At 43.1% G+C, this 25,040-nt stretch overlaps 1 protein-coding gene and 1 long non-coding RNA gene across 5 annotated transcripts in view; one reads left to right on the forward strand and one right to left on the reverse strand.

Moving 5' to 3' along the window:
• Nucleotides 1–632: 632 nt before the first annotated feature.
• Nucleotides 633–25,040, reverse strand: part of LOC124296907 (uncharacterized) — a 107,068-nt gene continuing 82,660 nt past the window's right edge. For 2 of the 3 annotated variants that reach the window (XM_046747332.1, XM_046747334.1), the window contains 4 exons: nt 7,217–7,399; nt 4,510–4,702; nt 4,099–4,409; nt 633–3,947 (listed from right to left, as the gene is read on the reverse strand). In XM_046747332.1, the coding sequence (XP_046603288.1) occupies nt 3,387–3,947; nt 4,099–4,409; nt 4,510–4,702; nt 7,217–7,399 (1,248 nt within the window). In that variant the 3' untranslated portion in view covers nt 633–3,386. The remainder of the gene's footprint in view (nt 3,948–4,098; nt 4,410–4,509; nt 4,703–7,216; nt 7,400–25,040) is intronic. The other variant, XM_046747333.1, reaches the window with a different exon arrangement.
• LOC124296909 (uncharacterized) lies at nt 19,265–21,631 on the forward strand. Of its 2 annotated transcripts, none has more exons than XR_006906476.1 (4): nt 19,265–19,346; nt 20,043–20,148; nt 20,312–20,510; nt 21,403–21,631. It is a non-coding gene; the product is annotated as an uncharacterized LOC124296909 (long non-coding RNA). The 2 variants fall into 2 exon arrangements; XR_006906475.1 differs by lacking the exon at nt 19,265–19,346 and adding an exon at nt 19,780–19,948.

Consider the following 25,040-nt stretch of genomic DNA (forward strand, 5'->3'; position numbering starts at 1 on the left):
CTAAGTTTACCCGGTTAAATGATGAACTTTATCATTACCCTACGTCTATGCCTGTATATTAATGCATACAGTATACAGTATACCTGTGTATGTGGATATTTTCCACGCTAGGGTTGTACAGGTGAATTTTTGTTCGTATTTTCCTTCCTTTCTTCGTCTGTACTTCACTTTTGAAATATTACAACACTCCCATTACAGATATACCGCGAGCCAGCGTTTTTTCACGATGTATTCGCAGCTCGGCGTACCCAGAATATCACGGTGTTAAAATTAGACCGCGATTATTGCGACGCCTCATTCTCAAATACGCGCCTTCGAGTCGCCCTTCCGCTGGTGCAATTTACGTCTAACTACACGGACTACGATCATAGCTGACACAATTTTATTTTCGACTTTTCGACGATGTCCTTAGTCGATAATGAAAATTGACAGAAAACGGAATGAAAATTAACCATAGCTATGGGAATGAAAAATTATGGATATTTCCGTGCAAAATCTCTTTCACTTCCGAAAAAAAAACTAGCAAGAAAAGAAATTCTGAAAAATTCAATATCATACTAATTAGTTAAAGCTACTCGAGCTAGATATTGCCGGCTGGAAATAAATACACTTTTATTGTTAAACGGAACAATAAAATCACTCGTTTAGGACAAGCTATGCAATATAAAATCTACAGCCGCCTGTCATACTCGTATCTCACTATCTAACGTCGGTATAACCCAAATGCCTTCGCGGATGCAGCAACATCTACACTCAGTTCTACACCTAAAATTGTATTTTACAGTTTACATTTAAACACACAGTAGACATATCTCTTAGCTTTACGTACTACGAGATAATAATTATAGTGTATATGAATATTATGCGTATAAACAGAGATATATTTGTATATGTACTTTATAAACGAATTCTGCCAACGGTATGTGCAATGTGAACAAAGTGAAAAGCAAACTCTACTCTAACCTTCGGATAGTGAAATTTATCCATCTCTGATTGTGAATCAAGGATATCACAATACCCGTAGGAGTCTTGGATACATTTTGAGCGATTCTTGCAATGCTGAGCAATCTTCCATTGTGCGATGAGCAAAAGTAAATTACTATATTCAAGATTTATGGTCGATCCCAAGGAAATGAAGATTCAATACTGCGAGCAGCTCTTGTTTATAATTTTTCGGTTGTAATCGTCGTCACCGAGCCCCTCGACTATAATATACGTATAGACGCACTTATGACAATATTTCACAACAATAATAATTATACACGGATAACAGCGATAATAACGTTACTAATCTTTCAACGCAAGTGTATAAAATCTGAAACTTCCATAACATATGTAGTCAGCCGGCAACTTATGCGGTTATACGATGTAGATTATTATATAATCATGTCGCTATTTAATGTTGTAATCATAGGTAACAACAGCAATAATAATAATAACAATAATACTATACATATAATAATAATAATAATAATAATAATAATAATAATAACAACAATAATAATAATAATAATAATAATAATAAATGTATATTACGTGTACTGTTTTATGTTTAAAAATCTTAAGGAACTATTTTGGCACTAGAATCCACGTCGTGTGACCTTAAGCCTGCTTAAGAATTTTAGTGTAATATCGATCTTAGCAGTTAAGAGTATAATACCGAGTTTAATTAATACTGATTGGTTATATTTTTAGTCATAATTCTTACTCGCTACAGATATAACATGTATACCTATTATTGTTAGATACTGTAATCTAAAGTCACTGGTTTACACATAGCAATATAAATATTCCGTCGTATAACCTGCTATTATACAGACGCTTCTGTTACATACTATCCGCCGGTTTTGATCGTGCTATAAAATTCTCTTCTAACATTGGTGCAACATTCCTATAATTATTATAGGTATTTAAAATTGCTCGAAGGAAAAGCAAAAAACTATTCTTATATATTGTGTGTATTAAAAGTTTTTGTTAATATTAATTCACATCTTTCCTTCACTTCCCTCTTATTATTATTATTATTATTCTTATTATTTTTTGTTCCATATATCAATATCGTTCTTTGTTCTACTTTTCATTCACTGAGCTTATTCTTCCGTTTCGTGAAACAGTGACATTTTTTTTTCCCTTGCCAATTGTATACTCAAAAACAAAAAAAATAAGAGACAATGAAAATGTATTTTTGATCTTCATTCGCGAGAATGCCGACGCGGGATCCGATACATCGTAAGTCGCCAACCGGTATCAAAGAATACGATTCTACGATTGTTAATAAGAGTCGTATAATTCAATCATCCGGGTAAGTCTTCAGGGTTTTCCTAATCGACACCAATAATTCAACACGACAAGATAAAAGCCGAGGATCCTGCGCGAGCTTTTTCGTGTAATTACATTCCTCTACAACGATTAGCTGATCATAGTTATCAGCGCCATATTGGTTATCGACGTTGGAATTATATGTCGGATCCCAGTAGGTACCGTACAACCTTTCAAATAAATTAGTCAGTCGTAATATTGGTCATAGACCTGCACGCTTCAATTGTCCCCCATCCATTATGTCCCGACCGATTGTTCTCCCGCAGGAATTGAGGCGTTGAAAAATTAAGTAGAAGGTAGAAAATAAAAAATAAAAAATAGAACATAAAAAAAAAAGAATAAAAACGAAATCGCAGGTACTGGCAAAATAGCAAAGCTCCTCACTTATGCACACACAATTACGCAGCGTAATAGAACGCGCCGCAAGCACGAGACGACGACACGGACAGAGCCTGGGTGTCGTCGGAGCGCGGCGCGTTCGTTAGCAGCCAATTGTTCTCGCCGTTGTCCACGGAGTCTTCCGACTCCCAAGGCTTATATGCCGCAAAAGGTTGGGTAGGTGCCTCGACGAGTGAATGAGAGAATGAGAGAGGGAGAAATGAAGGGCGGAAGGGAGGGAGGGAGGGAGGGAGGAAGAGGGCGGTCATTAGGCTGCATTGTCGAGGCCGGTTTAAAGCTCCGTGCTTTCGCCGCTAGTCGCTGAATGCATTTTCGCAAGATTTGACTAATCTAGCCCCGCGCACGGGCACCGCGACGTTTCGCGTGATCGCCGGAGAATTATGAACCGCAGAGTTAACGCCCGGCGTCGTTAATCCCTAGACGCGAGGTACCTGCGGCCTTTCGAAAAGCTCCCGTTTCACCTGGTCCACTCGTCCCGAATTCCCTTTATTGCTCCCTTTTGGGTTACTCCGCTCCCCGCCCTTGATCATCTGGTCTGTCCGAGCGACGGAGCGTTTCACCGCGTACCCGCTATTCTATTTACCTACACCTCTAAAACGCCTCCCTTACGAACTACGCGTATCACCGCCACCAGGGACGCTCAGCCCTTACCGACCCCCATCTTGATATTAACTCTCCCTTTTCTCCTCTATCGGACTTACCTCGTTCTTCAATATTTCGAACTTCGGACTGAGACCGGGCAGCATGTTCTTCGTCGTAGTTTTTATCTGGCTGTATATGTCGAGGGACTTCTTCCTCTCCAGCTCCAGGTTCTCCTCGATCAGTCGGGGCGGTATGCTCCCCGATCGTCTGTGGGACGGGACGAAGGTCGCGGCGCTTTCGGCCCTCTGTTCTCTCGGTGATTCCTCCTTCTTGTGGTCGGGTGTCAGGGTGCCGTTTCCCAGCTTCCGCTGCTGCTCTTGGAAGGTGTCCTCCTGGGTATCCTCCTTAAGGAGAGCCCCGGTTATAATCGGCTTCGTTGTTTCTGGTCTGCAAAACTCTATCGACAACGCCTTCTGCTCCATTAACTCGAGCTTGTTCGGAGTCGAGCCGTTAACCTGCAAATTCGGGTTCGACTTGACCGTGTCCGTAGAATTGCTCGCGTCCGTCGAGTCCTGGTGCTCCATCGACGAGCTCGTCGAGTCCGTCGAGTACTCGACGTGGCTCTGTTTCTCCAGTGTCATCTGTACCTGAAAGGAGAGGTGTAAATTTAGGGAACTGCCCCGGGTATTGATCGTTTCGCCAGTTTACCACCGCGGTAGCCGCGGTAGCCGATCCGTGTTAAACGGGGTCAGGAGCTTCTGAATATTTCATTCAAATTAATCCGACCAGTGCACTCACGCTGTGCTCCTCAAACTCCCCGTTCTTTTCGAAGCTCATTGACTTCGGTTCGTCTACCAAAGTCTGGTCCACGTCCGGGGATTTCTCGAACTCCACCCACTTCGAGCCGCCCTCCAATTCCCCGGCATGCCTGTTTGCCGGATCGTCAGTCTCGTAACCCGCGTAGACCGGGTACCCAAAGTGACCCGATTGGTACTCCAGCTGGTTCCCGTAACAGTAGCTCGGGTTCGCTGATCCGGGACTCGATACCGACAAGTCGGATTGGGATAGGCCGGTGTTCGTGCTCCCGAAGATCTTCGTGTTCTCCAATTCTGAAAATCACCGAATGCATTTCGCGAACGTCGCAAGAGTCGTCGTTCCCGATTAAGGGACTGCAAACTACGGGAGTCGCGTCGATTTTTATCAACTTACCAGCATTATGACGATCGTCGGCGGCTTCTTCGCGGTGGACAAGAGCCTGCTGATCGGTGACGGTGGGTCTGACGTCGTCCGCCGATCCCTTGTTCGCATCGGCTTCGTCACTCTGGTATTCGGGTTGGACCTCGACGATAAACGAGCATCCACCGTCGTTGTACTTGTGATTGTTCGCGTCCTCCATCGTGAGCTGAAAATGCGTTGGAGTCAAATACTAGAGATGGAGAGATGCGCATAAATGGGAAAACTACTCGTCGGCTGTGTCATTTTTCCACGTGTCCTAGCGCGCATCTTCGAGCCTTGGAGCCAAATGTAGGGTATCTCGAAGTCGTTAGAAGGCCGTAAGCGGTAATGACGTCACGCTTATCGCCCGGAGTCGAGCGAATAAAAGTTCACCTCGTCACAGGAAGACAGCATAACGTATCTTCGGGAGGACATCGTTGCGTTGGAGATATTCGTGCTCAGTACGAACGTCGCATAAGATTTTGCACTACGGTAGCTGTAGGAATTTCAGCCGAGAGTTGACAGCTGTATGAAAGTTACCAATGCTCGTCCATACTCAAAAGTCAAACGATTCGCGCGGTGACAATGCGTCTTACGTGATTATCCTCGTGGAATAGGGTGCGGAACATAGCTAAAGCCGTTTTCTCGGGGAGTGGAAGCAATTTCTTCCAAGATCCGTCGAGCTAATTGAGTTTCCTTTGAACTCACGGCCGAGTGTCATTCAGTTAGCGCAATTACGAACTGTAAACTCGGGCGCCTGTATATTTGTGCAGGTGTGGCTCCAGGGACGGTGTGTGTAGGCACATGTAACTACGAAAGTTTGAACAGATTTTAATGATTAATCAGGTTTGCACAAAAGATGAACCCTGTGAAACCTAATTAAACTGTTCCATTGTTTCAAACGGGCGACGACGAAAGGCCAAATTGTGACTTAACCGAAAATGCATCAAATGTGCGATTGACCGTCAACGACTTCAACATGGGTAAAAATTGACAACTGGGAATACAACATCTCTTCAACAATCCTTCGATTTCGTGACAGACGAGCATTTTGAAAACAGCAGTGAATGACGGAGTTCAAAGTATAGTGAAATCCCGTCAAGGAGTGTGTGCACGGAATGGAAAGGTGCCGGGCATGATGAGTTGGTCGGAGCGTCAAGTGTCGTATAGATCCTGCATCTTCGTCGTGCATCGCGTCGTGACAGCGGTAGGTATGTAACTCGAACCGAGGTAAGAGGCACCGCCAGACATATCGTAGAGTGTCGTTACGTAGTCCCGTCAAGTGGACGTCGAAAGATACCTCTGAGCTTTGTACCCCGCTGACAATGCCTGGTCGCTGATCGATTCGGCCTCTTCACTCTAGTGGCCTGCAGGCGCTGCGCCTCGTCAGCCGGCCAGATAATCGCCAGCTAATTAGCTTGCGACGGTTAACCGCGTTACCGGCCTCTCCGTGAAAACATCTTGATGGGGACGGTGGATTCAGCGATGAACTGGGTTCGCTGGCACCGTCCAAGGAACCCGGAAATCCGTGGCGGTTTATTACGGAGAAATAAATACCTGATGGGACTTGATCCACCCTCGTTCCGAGCACCCTGTTCCTCAGGAGGCATTGCCTTATTACTAGGTATACGCAGGCCAGTATATTATTATGTAAATCTCTGAGCTGAACGGCCTGAAAGTGAAGAAAACTCGTCGGAAATTCGAGGAAAATACTCGCTTAGCGGTGCCTACTTCCCATTAGGCTCTATAAGGAGTTTCATTAGTGCAACATCCCACGCAACATTGGGCTATCAGCCTCGCCACAGTTTTGTCCCGAGGATCCGGCCCCGTTGGCGGTAACGGGGGAATGAGATTAGGGTAAGAAATTTGGGGTTACGATGGGGTTAATGATTCTTGACAAGCGGTGACAAGCCCCATGTAATCCCTGGGAATGGTGACAGCTTTCGACAATCCGGGTCGGAAGTACATTGAGAGAGAAAATTTCGTGCAGTGCTCGAACGCTCTTCTTCGGTGTTTTCAACGATTTTTACGTGGTTCGAAAGGCATTTGAGACGAGGAACGACGTCTCTGCATTTATCCGAAGAGGGGTTCAAGATTGAAGAATGAAAAAGGTGAAATTTCCCCAGTTATCCGATGCAGCGGAAGCCGGCGAGAGTAGAAAATTGAGCAAACACACGTACGTTTGTCTCTGGAGACTTGACTTTTCGCCGTGAATACCTGATCAGAGAAGCGGTTGCGGGCAAATGAGAAACCTTCACTGCGCGAGTGCCTCTATTTTCGACTAAACCGTTCCGACGTTTGATTGTCCCGACGTTTTCTACCAGGGAACGAATGATTTTCCTCCAAGGTTTGATACAGACAACCCCGGGGGCCGGTGTAGTTCTCTAACGCATCGAACGTTGCCTCGGGAAATTGGTTGCTGGTTGCCCATTGCTTTTTCTCGCCTGAATGGAGTCCAATAAGTGTGAGCTTGTCCGACCGGTGTCAAAGGTGAATTGACACGTGTGATATTGGATTAGGTCAGCTTAGGCAGCGCCCGGTCGAGCAGCTACGTGCCGTTTTACACCGAAGGCCTAGCCTTCGTTTTTGAAACCAGTACGCTACACCCGGAAGAAAATGCAATTCAGGACCATCGAGAGACGCTTGCGGCGTTCGAGGCAAAAAGCATCCGCCTTCTCCCGTCTCCCAAATGATTTCTTACCCCTCTTTCCTCCGTTTCGACGATCAAATGGTTGTTCTTCAGAGTCAGGGTAATAATGTTTCCGTTAGCGTTTTTGCTCGTGTGATTCCCTGGTGACGTATATTCCGTGCTTCCGGTCAGCGCGACTTCCTCCATCACTTCCGTCTCGCAGATGTATCTATTTCCGTCAATCCCGTTGACCAGCTGCAAAAAGTGGAAAAAGAGAAAAGATTAGCGAGAGTCAGATAAATTCGGTGAAAAATCGTTACGGACTGCATTATATACTGTACAATCAGAGCAGGCCCACTGCAGGGATAATATCGTTCCAGGATTATTGAATTTGAAAGATTTTCGCACAAGCACGGCTCGTTGAACAAGAAAAGAGAAAACGGAGAGGTGCTTATTTCTTTTTCTCTCGCCGTTTTTCTTTCGTAAAAAGGTAAAAAGGTTCGGCGCTTTTCCTTCGTACGATATACAGCGGGTCAAACAGCGAGTAAACACTTCGAATCCAAGAGCGGATCTTCATCGATCTCCGAACATCGCTGCAGAATGGAACTGAAGTTATAAAAGGATGAAGAAATAATAAAAAAAAAAAAAAAAAAAAAACAAGGCTCCACAGCCAGGGGAGCTGGTGGCATCTTGCCGAAATACCCGCCTCTACACACACAGCCTAAGTTAACAAACTTGGCTATTTGTTCAGAAAATTATTGGCTTCTTTACCGTAGCCGGTTTCTGGCAAGACTCGAGACCTGCAGCCGAGAAGCTCGAGTCCAGGGGTTAGTCGAGAAGAGGGTGTAAAAGGCACGTCGAGATACAGTCACTCGCCTCGGGGAGAGAATAATGCGTCGTATATATTTGCAGAAATAAGTAAATACGCATACATACGTATATAGATATACAGCGACGTATGCGAGTCCCGTGTCCATTATGTGATTTATCGAAGAAACGCGAAGTTTCTGAGATAAAAGAACAAAGTTTTCATCACGGTAGGCTTGCTCGAGTGTTCGAGGGAGAGTTAAGTGTAAGAAAAAACCTGCCGGTGAGGGACAGCTAAAAGTTCTCCGCTCCCTTAATGACCCAACTAAATTAAATTTTACACCCTATTTTGATGGCCATGAGACCGGCTGGCGGATTTTTTTATTTTCTTTACCTTCCAACTCATTATTTTTTTTTTCTCTGTAGTTCCCTAACGAAAACACATCGCGTCAAAATATGGTCAGGATCTAGAAGAGATTTTATGTTATTACAAAAAAAGTGCTACTTTTTCCCTCTTCTCTCTAGTAAGAATGTGCGACGTGCTACGAAAACGGGGAAACATCGAAAATACCTGGAAATACGTAAGAACCAAGTTTAAAGTTTTTTTTTTTTTCCTGCCAAGTGTTACTTCCGTGTTTTCCAATCTCAGTTCTCTTGTATGGTGCAGCTGTGTACGGACATATTTTCAGTCGGTGGCAAAATGCAGTCTGGCGGAACTGCGTGCTATTCCACCAAAGACGACACCGCTGGGGTGCACAGCTGGAAGATCTCAAGAACAAAAGCAGCTTCCTCGTTTTTGTCCTCACGGAGTTTGAAAGACACAATAAAAAGCTCGCGTAAGAAATTTGAATTTTACTTGACATGTTCGCGGTACGCTAATTTTTTTTTGTTTTTTTTTTTTTTACCTTAATTATTTAATGCAGATTATGATGTAGCCTAACTTCTACACCGAAAATATTATAATTTATTCCCTATTTCGTCAATCGCGTATATTAAACCTAAATTCGATCATCGTTGTGATAACAATTTGCAAATATAAACTTCAACGACTTTCATAGCGTGGGGTATGAATATTGTTAGCCGCGCGGTACATAAAATCAGCAAACTGCCCGGACTCCGAGTGAAACTTCATTAAAAACTTTATCTACTTGCGAAGCGCACTTATTTCGTCGACTCGAAACCGCATGCCCATCAGGCTGCGAGTTTTCAACAATACATTGTTAGGGACGAATTTAGTAATTTGTCAGCGGGTATAAAATATCTCGAATTTTTCTTATCCCCGGAAAGGTGTAGGTACATAATATAGAAGGACAGGGAAAACTCCGAAGCGTTGACAAGTTGCGAAAAATGTATTTCAGCTGGTTGATGGAACCGATTTTTTCTTTTCAGAGATGAAATATATTCACTGATTATTTTCATCGGCACGATATTCAGTTTCTACCGTCACCGTAAAAATTTATACGAAGATTCGCAGAAGCAGAAAGAAAGACAAATCTTTTCGAATCGAACAAACGCGGTTCAACGAAACAACGTGTTAGAAAATTGCACGCCCCTCGTTACTCGCATTAGGCGTGTCAAGCGCACGATTCGTAGTATAAATGAAGCAATTTTTCATTCCGCTAGCAGTGTCGACTGGAATAAAATGGGTAAGTATGAAATAAAAGATAAAAATAAAAATAAAAATGAAAAAAACTAAATACGAAAAGCTCGGGTTAGTCGACTTGCCCACATTCAAAGTTTGATCTTGATACGACCGATCGGGATTGATAGCGAAATAGGGAATTGGCAATTCGAGAAAAAGTTTACTCGATACTTGGAAATGTCTGCGGGGGGTGCGGCTAATGTCGTCGTAGACTAGTTCTCGATACTTCGTTCCAGGTTTCCATTTTCTTTCCTGTCGCCGGTATATAACACGGCGCAATCGAATCTATCTATACCTGCGGACCTATCCCGGATGGTTTACGGAGATTCAGAGGGCGGTTCTATCCTCCAAATTACGTCTTGCGGATCCGCCGGGGGAAGTGAAATTGTTGTTGGCAAACACCGATATCTATACGTCGCGTCGGATTGTTTCGGCACTCGCTTCGCCGACAACCTTATATTACACCTTATACATTTTCCTCCGTAACGCGCGAGCTGTTCTATTCGCGAGAAGCATTCCTCCTCCCTCCCGCCCCCCGGAAACAGGCTAAAGTAGATACCCCGCAGTTATGACCGAGGAAACCGTCGTCAAGGGAATCCGGTATACGGCATAATGAGAATCGCCGTAACGGCGATATTTCTTTGCGTAAAAAGCAGCTGTGAACTTTGAATAAATTTCTTCACTTGAGCCGCATCCTCAAACCCGCAGCCCCTGTCGTTTCAACAAAACAGAGTTCAAACTTTAAATCAGAATCCCAGCGTAAAGGTGATTCTTTCTTGTAGAACATATAACGAACTCTTTGCGAAATTTGCAATTTTTTTTTATATTTTTTTCTTTCCGTAAATACCGTGGTCGTTGATGGAGGAATATTGTTATGAATATTTTCTTTTCATCTTGAGAGAAGGTCGTGTGATAAATTTCGCGAAAGTTTAATATAACATAACGATTAGCGGCTGCACACAAAACGCTTCGTACACCGTTCAATTTGTTTCGCACGTTATATTATATATCTGGCGTTAAATACAGTCAGCACATTACGGAGGGTAATTCAGCATAGGTATCATTAACTGCTAACGAGTTAATAGTTACGGCTATCAACTTTTGTCATTTATGAATTTCACATTAATCTCGCACACGTACCCGTAACCTTAAGTATTTCTTCATATTTGCATTACGTACAGATATGCATGCGAAGTATATAAATATTATTCAACGTTAATTTAGGCTGACTAATTCATCTGGCCGAGAGTTGTCTGGACGCTTGAATATCAACGAGCCGAACGCCTTTCTTTGCCGGCAAGAAACAATCTTCTTAGTATTAAAAAAACAAAGAGGTGAAAAAATAACAAAAGAGTGGATGGTAAAAAATTTAGAATAATGATAAAAAAAAAAAAAAAAAACTTATACAAGCCCACTTGATATGGACGTTACACATTCGCGTTTGGCACAGAGCACCGGAATGAATATCAAATAGTGCCGACTGAATCGTAGAACAAAAACAGTACCTACCTCACTTTTAATTTTCTCATTTCGTCGTACAATTTTTTTTCTTTCAGAGTTATTATATTTTCGCATGAGTGATTTTTTTTTTAAATCGTCCATAAAACTTTGTTGAATCTGCCGATAACTTACTGGATAAGAAATGTTTCCAACTTTGACGAAATGTACTAATTTTTATTCGTCATTCTTACTCGCAATTCGCGAAAAAAGCACTCAGTGCAAATTTCATACGCGTTTACAGACAACGGAGGGAAGCCGTGATATTCTACTTTGCGAGACCTTGACCGGTTTGAAGCCTGTTTGAATAACGTTTGCGCGTTCCTTTCACTGGTCAGAGGAAAACCGGTATATACATTCTCTACGGAAGACTAGCGCCAGACATAAGCTAGACACTCGTTAGACGGTACGGACAGATACGCTAGGCGCTATAGATGCCTGCTAGACGGCCAAGGCTAGCGTGCAGACAAGGTCCGATGAACGAGAGAGGGAGAGAGAAAGAGAGAGAGGGATGTAGAAAAGTCGGCCGACCGTTTGCGTTACGCCGATATATTACCTCATTCAATACGAGACGTAGAACGGAGTTTATTCCGAGTTGCAGAATTTACAGGCCTCGCGTAAACGGCGTATCTGCATCAGCTTCTCGAATCACAAAATCCTCTTCGTAACGAAAGTGTTTCACACCGCTCTCGATGTCAATTTTATTTGGTGGGTACTTACGCGTCACGATGAGTGAGGGAAGAAAAAAAAAAAAAAACGAAAAATGAAGAGGAATTGCAAAAACTTATCCCGCTTATTAATATTTCATCAATACGTTCCGCGGATTCGATCAGCTGTGTAATGATTCGGGGTAAAAAATTCATACCGCATTAAAGGTTTTTATTTTGATGGTTTTTTGTTGAAACAGGTTTAGATAAATGCTAGAGATACGCGTTTCTTGTCCTCATTAAACATGGGTATATATTTATGTATAATGGTACCAGCTGACAATCGAATCATGAATCACCCCAGCCTCGTTTGATTAAGGATGACTTATTTTTCCCCACCCACGAGAAAGGCGACGGGCTAATTGATTAATAAATTACTTATCACGCCGTTACGAGCCCTCGTGAAACGGTGCCGACGATATTCGCTGAATTTTCAATTCTTCTCCTGACTCAATTATCAAGCAAGTGCGACGAACTAGTGTTATGCAGAGTGATATTAAGCGAACAACAGGTTTATTGGCGTTGTAATGAAGGTGTCAATTATGTTAACTCAACTTTTATTGCCTACCATAACGTAAAGCACACAACCAAGTTGGTAGCGATATCGAGAAACACGTAGGTATTACAGGTGCGATTCGACGCTACGTGCTTCCCTCTCTTTACTTTACTACTCACATTTATTATCAACGTGTGCAAATACGACTGACAGAGTATCCGTTGAAAATAGTCGACGGCTTGCGGTGAGGGGCAATTAGTTTTTTGCCTATTCCCATCGTCGTTTTGCCACCGATAAATTTGATCCTGCATCAGAGAGTCGCGAATCATTGAGCGATCGCAACTGCTAGGTGTATTGAAAAGGCAATACGATCATTGCCGAGATGCAGCGTAAGGTTTTTTTCATTTCGTCACGATTCGTTTCGCCTCTTCTTTTTTTTCGGCTCCTCCGGGTCCTTTGTGCGGCAGTGCTTATACAATAGCTAAAGAAAGCCAAAGAACTCTTTGGCGCGTTAAATGTGCGCTCGTATTATACTTACACACCGTTCGCGAAAATGTAATATACCCACCTACCTACACCTCTACCTGTATAACCTACGCTCAACGCGACGGTCCGCAACACCGCCACATCCTTTTACCTGTATGACACGCAACCGGAATATCTTTTTTTGACCTGCACACTACACACACGGCTACGCGGCTACGAAACTTTGCGCCAGAGGCTGATGACCCTGACCGTTCGAGGGACGTTGCTCCTCGACTTCCATAGCTGTTAGATCCTCGGCCGAAAAGAGCCGTGTGTTCGACGATGTACGCGGGAGAGAAGTTCAGAGAGAGAGAGAGACAGAGAGAGAGAGAGAGACACCAATATTAAGGATGAAATCACTCAAGATAACATGATGTTCTTCATCGATGATACAAGGACTTTGTGTGGATAATCCGTGCGAAACCAAATGCTAGAGTTTATAAAACGGTTTATTTCATTCGACGAAATCCGTTGATACGTGCAGAGTCGAAGATTGTGGGAGAAGAAAAAACAAAAGTTCTTCGATTAAAAGAAAATTAATGATCGAGGTGACGAGAGAGAGATAAATTTGACAAATTCTTGCAATTGGGTTTTAAATTTGAGCTGCGAGAATTTCGTACAGTTTTGACTATTTCTCTACCTACTGTGTTTCTATCTATTTTCGGATATAAACATGCGATCTGAAGAGATCGGGCATGAACCGCTCGGCCTGCCTCTGCTAATGCTATATTATTATACCACGTTTCCTACTTCATTTTCTTCAACCGCAGAGAATCGATTATCTGACCACCTTTGATCAGCCGGACACGCATCCCCGAATCTGAGAAGGCGATAGAAGTGCAAGAAAGGCACGGATTATTGATCTTCCGGTTTATTGTCCCCGTTTCGAATCTCCGAGAGATCATTCGATCGTTATATCGCGAGGGCATTATAAACTCGCCCGAAAACCTGCACGGCAAGATTTATCCCGAGATAATGATTTATATCCTTGACTCTGTTTGCCGTTTAACCGAAATCTGCCCCCCTCGTCACGAATTGATTTTTAACACCGTTACACTTCATCGGCACTCGGAATTAGCCTCAATTCAAAACGGAGATCTCAAAGATCGATTCCAAACAGATATAAATATGCTCGGAGGATCACGTATAAAGTGATCCTTGAATTCTACTCGTCTCATTTCTAGATTCGCCAAGTTTACGCGGCAGAAATAGAGGGAAAAAATTCGCGTGTTTTTTTTTTTAATTTTTTCTCCTTCGTTAAAAAATATACTATCCATGCAGACAGTATCGGTGTCCAATGTAGTACAACGAATGCACCGCTAGACGCCGCAGGCTGTCGGCACTGCAAACGCTCTCTCACAAGCGAGACGGCTTTGCTATTCGGAATTTATCCGTACTTATTTATCCCCGGGCAGAAATAATTTAACGCTACTTTTTGTACCAGACGGTCGTAAAACCTACCGAGAGAAACAAATCCCACAATTACCAGTCAAAATTAAAGCACATTAGAGGTCATTTAGCTGACGAGACAAAAAATTCTAAAGAATATCTCATTCTTAATTGAATTAAATGAACATGAGTCCAACAAATAGTAAAATGATCGAAAAGAAGCGATTTTTTTTTTATGAATAAAATTTTTTGCCGAAATGGAGGAGAAGCGAGTCAGTCGAGTGCGACGGGGAAGAACAACGATTGGCTTAACATTGTGAAAAAAAACTTTCTCCTTTGCGTAAAGATAGGAATTTTTTCATCTCTACGGAAGCAACGTTAATCACGATGGGTTTAAGGTCTAAGCTAAGAAATTTGCGACTTTTTGAGTACATGTTACTTGTGAGAATTGAAGTTCTCGACGTTCATCCGGTTTTCGCTAGCGCTGAAAGTCTGAGCTCCACCTGATTGCCGACGTGTTACAGCTGCACATGCGAAGGGGTATATCGGTCATTGGAAACTCGTTGGAATGGAAGAAGCGCGCAAAAGGCGATAGTGGCTGTGGGCTGGAGCCACGGTTCGGTCCTTAATGCTGCCCTGCACAAAGAAATCTCGCAACAAGAATTGCTCGCGAGTGTCCTATATTCAGCAGGCCTTTCACCTTAACTAAAGTCGGCAAAGATGGAGGGCCGGATATACCCAGCTTCGCTGTAAGGCGAGGCTCGATAAGATTATAAGCGAGAATTTCGATTAGGTTAATTATATTATACCTGCAGCCGCGCCCTTTTTGCATTAACGTTGTGTAACGGTAATTAAAAAAACTAATTAATACGCTTGGTAAAAATAAATAATTTAACGCGTCTATCCCTGCGTTACGAATGTTCTCGAACAGTTCCACAATTGACGAGTACGAAAATCACCGATTCAATTCTTGGATAGAAATTCAACACCGCCTTTAAATATTAGTTACTTGCACGGAAATCGACGAGATATCCGAGCGCTAAAATATTATACTACGAATATTACAGGAGTTGAATCGACTTTCGAAACGCATAGGTAGAAAAAGAGTAGTAACATATTTTCAACGTCTAAACAATTCTCGAATTTCCGTTCTTTTATTTCACACAACCCATTTCTCGATTATCTACAAAATCTCTCTGTCTTACGATAAGAAATATTTTCATACGATGCGCTTTCCTTCCTGACAGGATTCTCCTCCGTGATCCAAGTATATCTCTTTAATATTATTTAAATGTTTATAATTATATTTCCTTCTTCTTTGGGCGCAATATTTTTCGCTCAAGTCGTACAGCTGGTTTTTAAAAATTTTGTAACGGAGCGTCGAAATCGCTGCGTCGTTTACAAATCTGCGGACGGAATACCGTCATGCGTTTCTACGTTAACGTTCACGAGTGGCTGACGCGCGAATCTGAGGGTTTATTTACGGCCGGTTTTCGGTCACATACAGGCGGGTGGGTATTATTTACTTAGAAATTTCCATTCAAAGGTTCCAGACGGTCAAACCGCGTCCGCAGCTTAGAGCAAACACGTGTCTTTTGCGAACTCTCTAAACGAGGAGACCCTTTTCAGCCAACAATGTCCACAATGAGCGTGCCTGACTAGGAGAACCTGTATGAAGGTACGAGCTGGACGTAAACACAAGGCCCCTCAAACGGTTGAGATTTTTCGAAAGCTCCTCCTCAGGGATGACGAAGCGAGAAAGAGGAAAGCTCGAGGCCCTGCATCGAATCACCGCGAGATAATGAAAAGAAGAAACGAAATAAAAAAAAAAAAAATAATAAAAAATTTTCAAAACAAAAAGGATCGGTTATGGAAGCGGAGAAATCGAGAGACATCCCAAAGACTGGTACATCCGTCCGCGTGGTTGCGGTTGCGGAATAAGTTTACGAGTTTACGCTGATCATTATTCAAGTCAAATTTGAGCCTACGATATTAGCGTTTCATCCAACGTACCGGATTAGCATTGTTCGAAGGAATGTAACCGGAATCTCAATGCAGATTCCCACGGGTCCGTATAATCTCTAACAATAAGTGGAATAGAAGTACGAGTGAGTGCTGCATCGTTGGGAAAAGAGAGAATAAAAAAAAAAAAAAAACTCCAACTAGTCGTAGGTATTCCAAAACCTACGCCAAAGCTCGGCGAGGCGATCCTAGGCAAAAGTATCGCGATGAATCAGGGAGCTTTAAAGTTCGGTAGCGCGGTAAAATAACGAGCCGAACCAGTGAAACCGGTTCGCTGACACGCCTTAGAAGATTTGCGTTTCTGCAGCACGGCATTAACGACCAGGGAACTTATTGCTGGAATAATTGCCGACTGGCCGAAGCGTGCTTCACGCACTTGCAAATAAGCTGAGCGATCGGTGGAGAATATGAGAAGTATCTTAGCAAAAGCCTCGCCTCGCGGTACATAGATAATAATATTTGCCGCACTTTGTTACACATAGGTATGCAGGCCGGGCGGCAAACACTCGTCGTATCAGAATAAAACTATCGAGGGTAATCTAAACACGTCTGCAATACTTCCTGCCACGACTAGACGCAGCCTGCAACCGAGTCTTATCTTCTCCCGTCACGTTAAACGCCGTGGTTGGTACTTGCGCGTCAGACACACCCGATAACGCAGCGAAATGCGAAATGCAACGACTCACTGCTCAGAATTGCCTTATTTATCTGTCACGAGTGCATCGGGCTTGCCTCCAAATTTCCGCACGTATTTTGGGCTACGAATCTTTGGCGAAAGTTCGATTTTTTTTTATCTTTTTTTTTTTTTTCGTTTCTACGAAATTTCTGCAGGCGTAAAATAGCATGAAGATTTTCGTATATGTAAATAACGTAGCTATAAAAAAACAACACGTATGTAAATTTTTGGAAGCAGTTAACGTACTATACTGTTAGTTTTTTTTTTTTAATTTGACTTGGTTGTGTTTTAAATGCACAAAAAAAAAAAAAAAAATACGAATAAATTGGGAGCCTTAAATATTTTTCATCAATAATCGTCGTTTATTATTTATTATTCGTTCGCGGTATGTACATCGATTCACGGTCATCTTAGAGTGAAATAGAGAACCGTGTCGAAAAAAAAATTGTTTTCAATGCCGAAATAGTTTTTCCCAATATATGTATAATATTTACTTCATCGCTCGTTTATGTGCCTACATTATGACGTACTCCGACGAGGTTTGCGAAATGGAAAAAAGAAGTAACGCACTCGACGCAATGACTGTGAATGTGAAAAATAAAAATGCGTATCATATTATTCCAAGTAAAATATTCAAGGATAAAATTGCAACGAAGTCTATCGCTCTCAGTCTTTATACCAGGTGTCGAATTGGTCAGAGTGCCAAAGATCATTGAAGACCGTCTTGATAGTTATGAGATTTTTCCTTTCCGTTTACAACGACAGCGCACGCTTCGTTGAACGATTTGTCGTAATTTCCTCTCCAAGGACTATACGATCTTTGCGAAAGCTACTTGACTTTGTTCGATGAAAATAAAGGAATAGAAATAAAATGAGAACAAGGAAACAAAAAAAAAAAAAGGATCAAGCTTGTCTCGAGAAACTTCCGAGACGCCAAAACCTAGGCAGAATTTATTTCAGGAACAAAACGCATACCTGCAGGTTCGAATCGGAGTAGATTCAAATCTTTTGCGCGAAATTACTTTTAGTGACATTTTTTTAAATTTATTTCTCGGACGGGATGATTGAAATTTCACACCGTGAATTTAAAGATTCGCGTATACAATGTACGGAACCATTTTGTTGGCAGTACGGATACCAACCGTTCGCCACTTTATCAATCAGCCACAACGTGCAAGTATACAGGTGTGCTTTCTGCGAAATCAGATTGCAAGTTTTCGACTCAAGATGCGTGGTATAGATTGTTCGTCCAACGTCGCAAGCGTGAGTTAAAATCATTTTTTCAATTCAACCTTGGCATCGTTTTTCAGCGGCTGACAATTATTACGAACGGCATCGAATCTGACAAACAGAGGAATCGGTCACGAGGACAAAGCCACGTTGACTTTTTGCCTGAAATTAAAAGTTCGATGAGTTGAACGGTTTATAATAAAACGAACGGTACGTTTTCGCAATGTGAAAAATCCAGGGCAGTTCACTCGCGAATGCGAATCGATACCTTGACGAATTCTGGTTCAACTCAAGTGTCTGGGTATGTTAGGTAATTAAAATGGAAATTGAAATCATTCGTTGGCCAAAATCGTGAAACGGAACGAGAACGGATTTCCGTCCTAAGACCAGGCCTTCCCCACTAAATTTCTACGCGAACGTTAAACTGGTTAAGAACCGAGGTACTAATGGGATAGGCCAAGGTTGTACGGGTGAAGTGTAAAAAGGACCAGGTGACGACGAGGCGAATGGATGTACGTGCAAATTTATACGTAGTCAGGAGAGTTGAACTAGCCCAAGACACGACCGTGAATAGCGCGTACATGAGCGTGTCTATGCCGTGTTAGTTCAAGGTTATCCGAAACGGAAGTCTGGCTCGGTGTGTTTAGAATAACATCGCCGGAGGCGAGCCGCAAACGGGGTGGAGGGAGAGAAGCGGAGGAGAAAGAGGTTTGGTTAGATTTGACCGGCTGCTGATAGACTCGTCTGCACAGTAACATAGGTCAGTGACACACCGAAGGCCACCGAACTAGAGGCAATAGGATAGGATTGGTAATTCGCCAGAGGTACAGCAGTGCCGATCGACGGCACAGCGGCGTCTTTTCATTAATCATTGCTACGACGGCGAAAAAACGTACAAATAAAAACAAAAAACAACTCCGCACAGATAGATATTTTGCGAACCAAAAAAGTACCGCCAATTTTTTTGCAAATTTTCATCGCTCGACCGCGTCACGCTCGCTGTTCTCGTCGAGGGCGTATTTTTCACGCGCTGAGCTGGCCGAGGCAGGCAATTAAATTCCTCGTTTCGCGCACTTGCGCAGCGTATATAGAGATATTAGAGTCCGCGGTTCCGCAGGCGTGTTTCACACAGTAAGGAGGAAGTGGTTTGGTTAGATTTGACCGGCTGTTAGACCCCGTGTTCAACTATACTTAGCTGCACAGCAGCCTGGGTAAACGACACTTGTAAGGTCGATGCGTGTGCAGAAATATAATTATTGTTGGGTGATTAGAAATGGAGAGCGAGAGATTTAAGAGCACGTAATTGTGAACGGTCCTTCCTGTAATTGGCGTGATAATTCGTTTCTCATCTCAATTCGAATACGCTAGAATTTCGAATATTAACTGCAGAGAAGTAGGCAGGTATACGTCCATGCATGTATGTATGTGTATATTTATGCTGAAAGAAGGAAAAAAGAAATCATTCAACTAACGCGACGCGCAACGACATTTGAAATTCCGAGTAGGAGATATCGGGACGAATCCGGCCGCCTCGCCTCCAGGGAGATATCAATTTTTCTATACAACCACACACGCACACGGACACACAGTCTCCCTGGAAGTGATTTCCGCATGAAATTACAACATTTCCATTTATACCGCGAGTCAGAAGAGACAAAAAGAGGGAGAGAGCGAGAGGAGAGACGTATCTCGACAGAGCGGTGTCTAAATTTGGTTTCACGTGACGATCACGTAATCGTAGGTTAGTAACGTTGCTTCGTGCCAGTCAAATCCGCGGACGCTTTATTAGAATTTATCGAGCGACGCTGAGACGGTCGGTTCCCCCTTTTACTTTTTTCTTTTTTTTTTTTTTCTTTAAATTTTTTTTATCCTCATTATATTCCTCTCTTTTCCTTTTTGTATTCTAGGTCATAGCAGGTGGGAAGAAAAAGCGGTCCGCGTTTCACGGCTGCTGCGGCGTTACGACGGGGGGAAAAGAGGCGTCGAGATCGGTCGCCGGATTGCAAACCGAAGGTAAGGTGTAGTATGTACATTAGTCGGGTTTTAACTCCCGATAATAATCGCTCATTCTCCTCGATATAAAATCACATCAACGAACACCGCTCGAATGCGACGTTCGGATTTGTATTTGGCGCACGTTCGTTATTTCCTTACATGTTACATGTATTTTATGGAGAAACTGGTGCGGAAATAACGATACCACAAGAGCACATACGAACAGTCCGCAGCCATAACCGTGCCTACCAAGAACGACCGAGGCCCGCGGATTTAAATGCTAGCTAGAATCTAATGACGATGACTGCACCATCTTCCCGGATTTCGCAACTGACCTCTGCGCGTTTCGCACGTAGAGATACGGAACCGCAAACACCGCGGTATGTATCCACACACGCGACTCTCGCCTTGAATACACATGCCTACATTGTTATCTACTCTCGTGCTACCGAGAAACGGTGGTGACTGGCTAGCTTTGCGACACTGTAATCGCAAAACACTGTGTGTCTACCAATCTGCATATCCTAGGGTGTTTCGGAAAAAAATAATACGTCATTTTACACCAGGGCACTTCATAAAAATTTTGTTTACGGTTGAAAAAAAGATTCTGTCAAATGACGAGCGTTATACGTTATCCGAAGGATCGCGGTCGGTTGATTTTTCACTTTTATACATTTTTTTTTTAAATTTATAAAGCATCCCGAATGAAATTGTTTTTCTACTACTTACGTCAATCGTAACATCAATTCACGTTACAAAGAAGATCCAGACTTGTAATGACAAGTCTCCGGTTGATGTTTGAGAAGTGTATCTAACGAATTTTTCATTATCAATTCAATCTCATGAAATAGTTACAATTTAATATGGACTTTAATTTAGGAGAATAAGATTTTCGGTTGACATATTCTTGTATTATGGATCGTGATCTATGGGTTGAATACGAATGTCAGGAAATGTATAATAATTGATGTGCTACAACGTGTTTCTTCGTAAATTCGAAAAATCGAATGAGCGCGATCTTCTACGTAACGTAGAACACTCATCTTTTGACAAAATCTTTGTTTCAACCCAAACGAACATTTTAGGGGATGCAACTGCGGGAAGTGGTAAATTATTTTTATTTAAAACACCCTACCGCGTACTATTGCTGAAAGCTCGAGCTTCGTCTATACCTATACCGCACTGCATCTTTTGTACGAAGCACGTAAGACTCTGATGATGCTGCCACTCTTGTATTCCACACACACACACACATACAAAAATGTGTTGCAGAACGAAGAAGAATTGCTCAGACGGGGATTGAGCGTCGCCAGTTTCTGGAATATGAGAAATAGACACGGATTGCAGCCCGCGGATGAAGAACCAGTTGCTCCATATATATATATATAAATGTATATATGTATACTACTGCTACGAAATACGTACGTCATGCGTAACTTTATTGTGTATACTTGGAAAATAAATGTGGTGCGATATCTTGTACTTCACCGTCGTAAGATGACTTTGAAAGAATGGAGATTTTTTTTTCATTCATTCATTTTTGCTTTGTTTTTATTTCCCCACGCGGCACTTCGTCGTTACGAGGAAACGGCAGATAGCGAAAAAATTGATTGTCTAGATACCTGTTTTACCAATTTATCGAAATTTATACCTTGTGCAAGTAGTACCTGCTCAAACTTTATCTATTTCTCTGTTCTTACATCTCTACAAGATACGAGACCTCGGGCTTGAAATTTTTTTCTCAAATTCCATCCCGTTATTTCCAGTTTTTGTGTATCGCAAAGTGCAAAGATCGTTCGCTTCTTCAATTTAGCAAGTTCGTTGCCTTACAGATGTTTTCAAATTTCGTAACACCAACTCCGTATAGAAAATGAATCCCTGTTTCGAAAAACAAAAATTGAAATATATAATTGAACATTCGACAAGGATGTGGTCTAAAAATTGTCAAAGACGCGTACGGAATTTTGTCTAAAAAATAATGACATGACAATCTTGAAAATCGATTATCAAGAAGAGATAATTCTCACTGTCAGCGATTTTTGCGAACCTCCTTTTATGTCCCTTTAAAAATTGACTCCTCAAACAAAATTCTCAAGACGGTCGTGTCCGGCCGAAACGATTTCTACTGAATTGGCAAATTTGCTCAGATTTATTCGCTGTATATAATACACCGCGCAATATCCATTAAAGACAGTGGTTGCAGAGAGCCGGATGAGTGTTGCATGAGAATAAAGTGTTGATTATCCTTGACGCGTTCAGCTCCTAACGCAGAGTTCGCAGACGGTCATACGATTCTCGCCTTCTAATATCTAAGGATCGTCGTTCTTCGCAGCAAGCCGGTAGTTGCGCAATACTTAACCTTGACAACAGGTATAACAAGTCTCTATTTCTCCTTTCGGTGCTGATCTAACAGCCGATCGCAGGAGGTATAATAACAATGCTTGTCCTCTTTTTTCTTTCTTCTTTAATTTTTTTTTTTTCTTCTATTTCTTCATTCACTCCCCCCCGCCCTTAGGTTCACTTATTCATTTACCTATTACATCCGTTGATTTTTTGTCGTCAAAAACCGATGCGCCCGGACCCGTTGAAAATTTCTGAAAAGATTTATTATTCCCCGGTACTACAAGCTGGACACGTCTAGCTCTGCATACACGCTCCGCGGTACGTACACGGGCATTATCGTATTTACATTTATACTTTCAACAAGCGGACGACGAGAAGAATACATATGGCAGGTGGGCATAAGAAGGATTCAACGAGCGCGCGCGTGTCCGTGTCCAAAAATACGAGAACGTAATTTTTAATGAATTATTGTGCGCCCGTGGTAACGAGCCACGATCCATCCGTACGATTCTCGATCCGGTCCTTTCTCCCCCTTCCCCCCCACAAAGTAGAATAGCGTATACCTTAAAACGCGCGATTACATCCGGAGGACGAAGCGGCGTCGATCGATAGATACGGCAAATTTTTCCGTCGTTAAATCACGGGCCTTACGTAACTCACGGCGAAGATCGGTGAGGTAGGCGAGAACTGGACAGGTGGGTACAGTTAGCCACTAAAAACCAAGGTCCGAGCCACGGACAAGACGCGCCGCGTTAGAGAATGCTAGATGTTGCCTAAGGCCGGCGGAGGAGAAACGGCCAAGGTCAAGCTAGACAAGGTGAACGCGGTGGAATGACGCAACAACGACATTACGCATCGCCGCGACGAGTCATAGGCGTCGTTGAGTATTACGCGGGTGCGCGGCGAAATAGATTAGCGATAGAAATGGAGGGTGGAGGGGGGGGGGGGGGAGGGTGGAGGATGGAAGAGAGGCGGAAGAATCGGGCGAAGGAGCCTTAATGACCCCTCGTTCTCGGCGACATCGAGCGACGACGACGCATCGAGTAAGACGAGCAAGACGAGGAATACGTGGGAAGCGCGAAAGCCGCAATTCTCAAAGACAGTAAATAATTGCGGTATAACCAAACCGTGTCCGAGGTCGTTGACCCCCGAGGAACGATCTCTTCTTCGTGAGGAGTAGAAGACGCGGAAGAAAAGGTCGCCGATCGAGTTTCTTACAGAAAATTGCACACGATGCCTCGTTTTCGGCATCGAGCTTGCGGGGCGGAAGAGGAACCGAAACACCTTACTGATTAGGGGAATTACCAGACCCGAAGGGATCGGAGGCTGGATCGGGGTACGAAACACGGGCATCCGAACGGCGAGTCCCGGGATCGAAACGTCGTCCTCGAACCACGTCACGTACGCGACGGCGTGACGGAAATTCTTCTTGGATGAGAAATACTCTTTCAAAGATTATAATGTACCCAGTTTTCGACTTCTGTGCACCCTGCAAAGAAAAAAAAAAAAAAAAAAAAGGAACCGGTATACCTATACGTGCCGGGTATTTAACGTCGCTTTGAACGTGATGAAAAAGCTAAGCGAGATCGCCTCTCGGCAGCCGTGCAGAGACCAGTACCTATGTTTTCATCCATGTCCTATCGTACGTATGGCGAATTACATTTTTCCAAATTCAGCGAATGCTTTGAATTTTTAGCAATTCATGTTTCACGATCGCTGTTTGAGGACTGACCGTTAACCGATAGGCAGGATTTTGAGAATCGAATCCTCGACAATCCTCGATAATCCTCGCGGATAGCGATAGATACTACAAGAATAGTCCAAAAGATCCCGTGCGCCTTTGACGAGGAACCCACAGCGCCATTTCTCAAACCAAAACCAAATGACTAATGATCCAGCGCCGTGCCAGTTCGCCGTATAATATGTTTCTAGTAACGACGCGTGTATAAAAACTCTTTAGCTATCTACGCCGAAAAGATTTCTCTGCGTCGTTCCGGTTTTACAGAGCCGAGCGAGAGAGAGAGAGAGAGAGAGAGAGAGAAAGGAGTGAAAAAGAATTGGGAGAAAAAAAAGATGTGAGCGTTACGTGTCTTCGGTTAGAACGTTAGAATCGAGAGTGACCCGAATTACGATCGCGGCCGCAGCGAACGCGTGGTTTGCGTCGCGTATACGGTCTAACGATAAACAAGTTGGCGTAGGTCGGAAATTAATGTACGTATCATTGTAACCTTGCGGCTAAGCAGCGTGTAGAAAGTTTACACTAAGGCGAGTGTTGGAAGTTGCGTGACTAGATCCGCGAACATTCGAAATAACGGTAGAGATGCTATTTAACAGCAGCTACAAGTACACCGGTATATCAAATATTCCAACCATGACCTATTCACTTCATTGACGGTTTGATCGGCGAGCTGCAGCTTATGCTTATTATACACTTATGACCACCGTGCGGAGATGTATAAAATAAACAAGTTCTCCGCAGATCGATCGTGCAATGATTTATTTTCAAAGCGATCATCGCTGTCCTCCAATCCTTCGCATTATCCGTCAATTAAAATACATATCTCCAG

The sequence above is a fragment of the Neodiprion virginianus genome, chromosome 2 (assembly GCF_021901495.1).
Source record: "Neodiprion virginianus isolate iyNeoVirg1 chromosome 2, iyNeoVirg1.1, whole genome shotgun sequence".
Classification (NCBI taxonomy): Eukaryota; Metazoa; Arthropoda; class Insecta; order Hymenoptera; family Diprionidae; genus Neodiprion; species Neodiprion virginianus.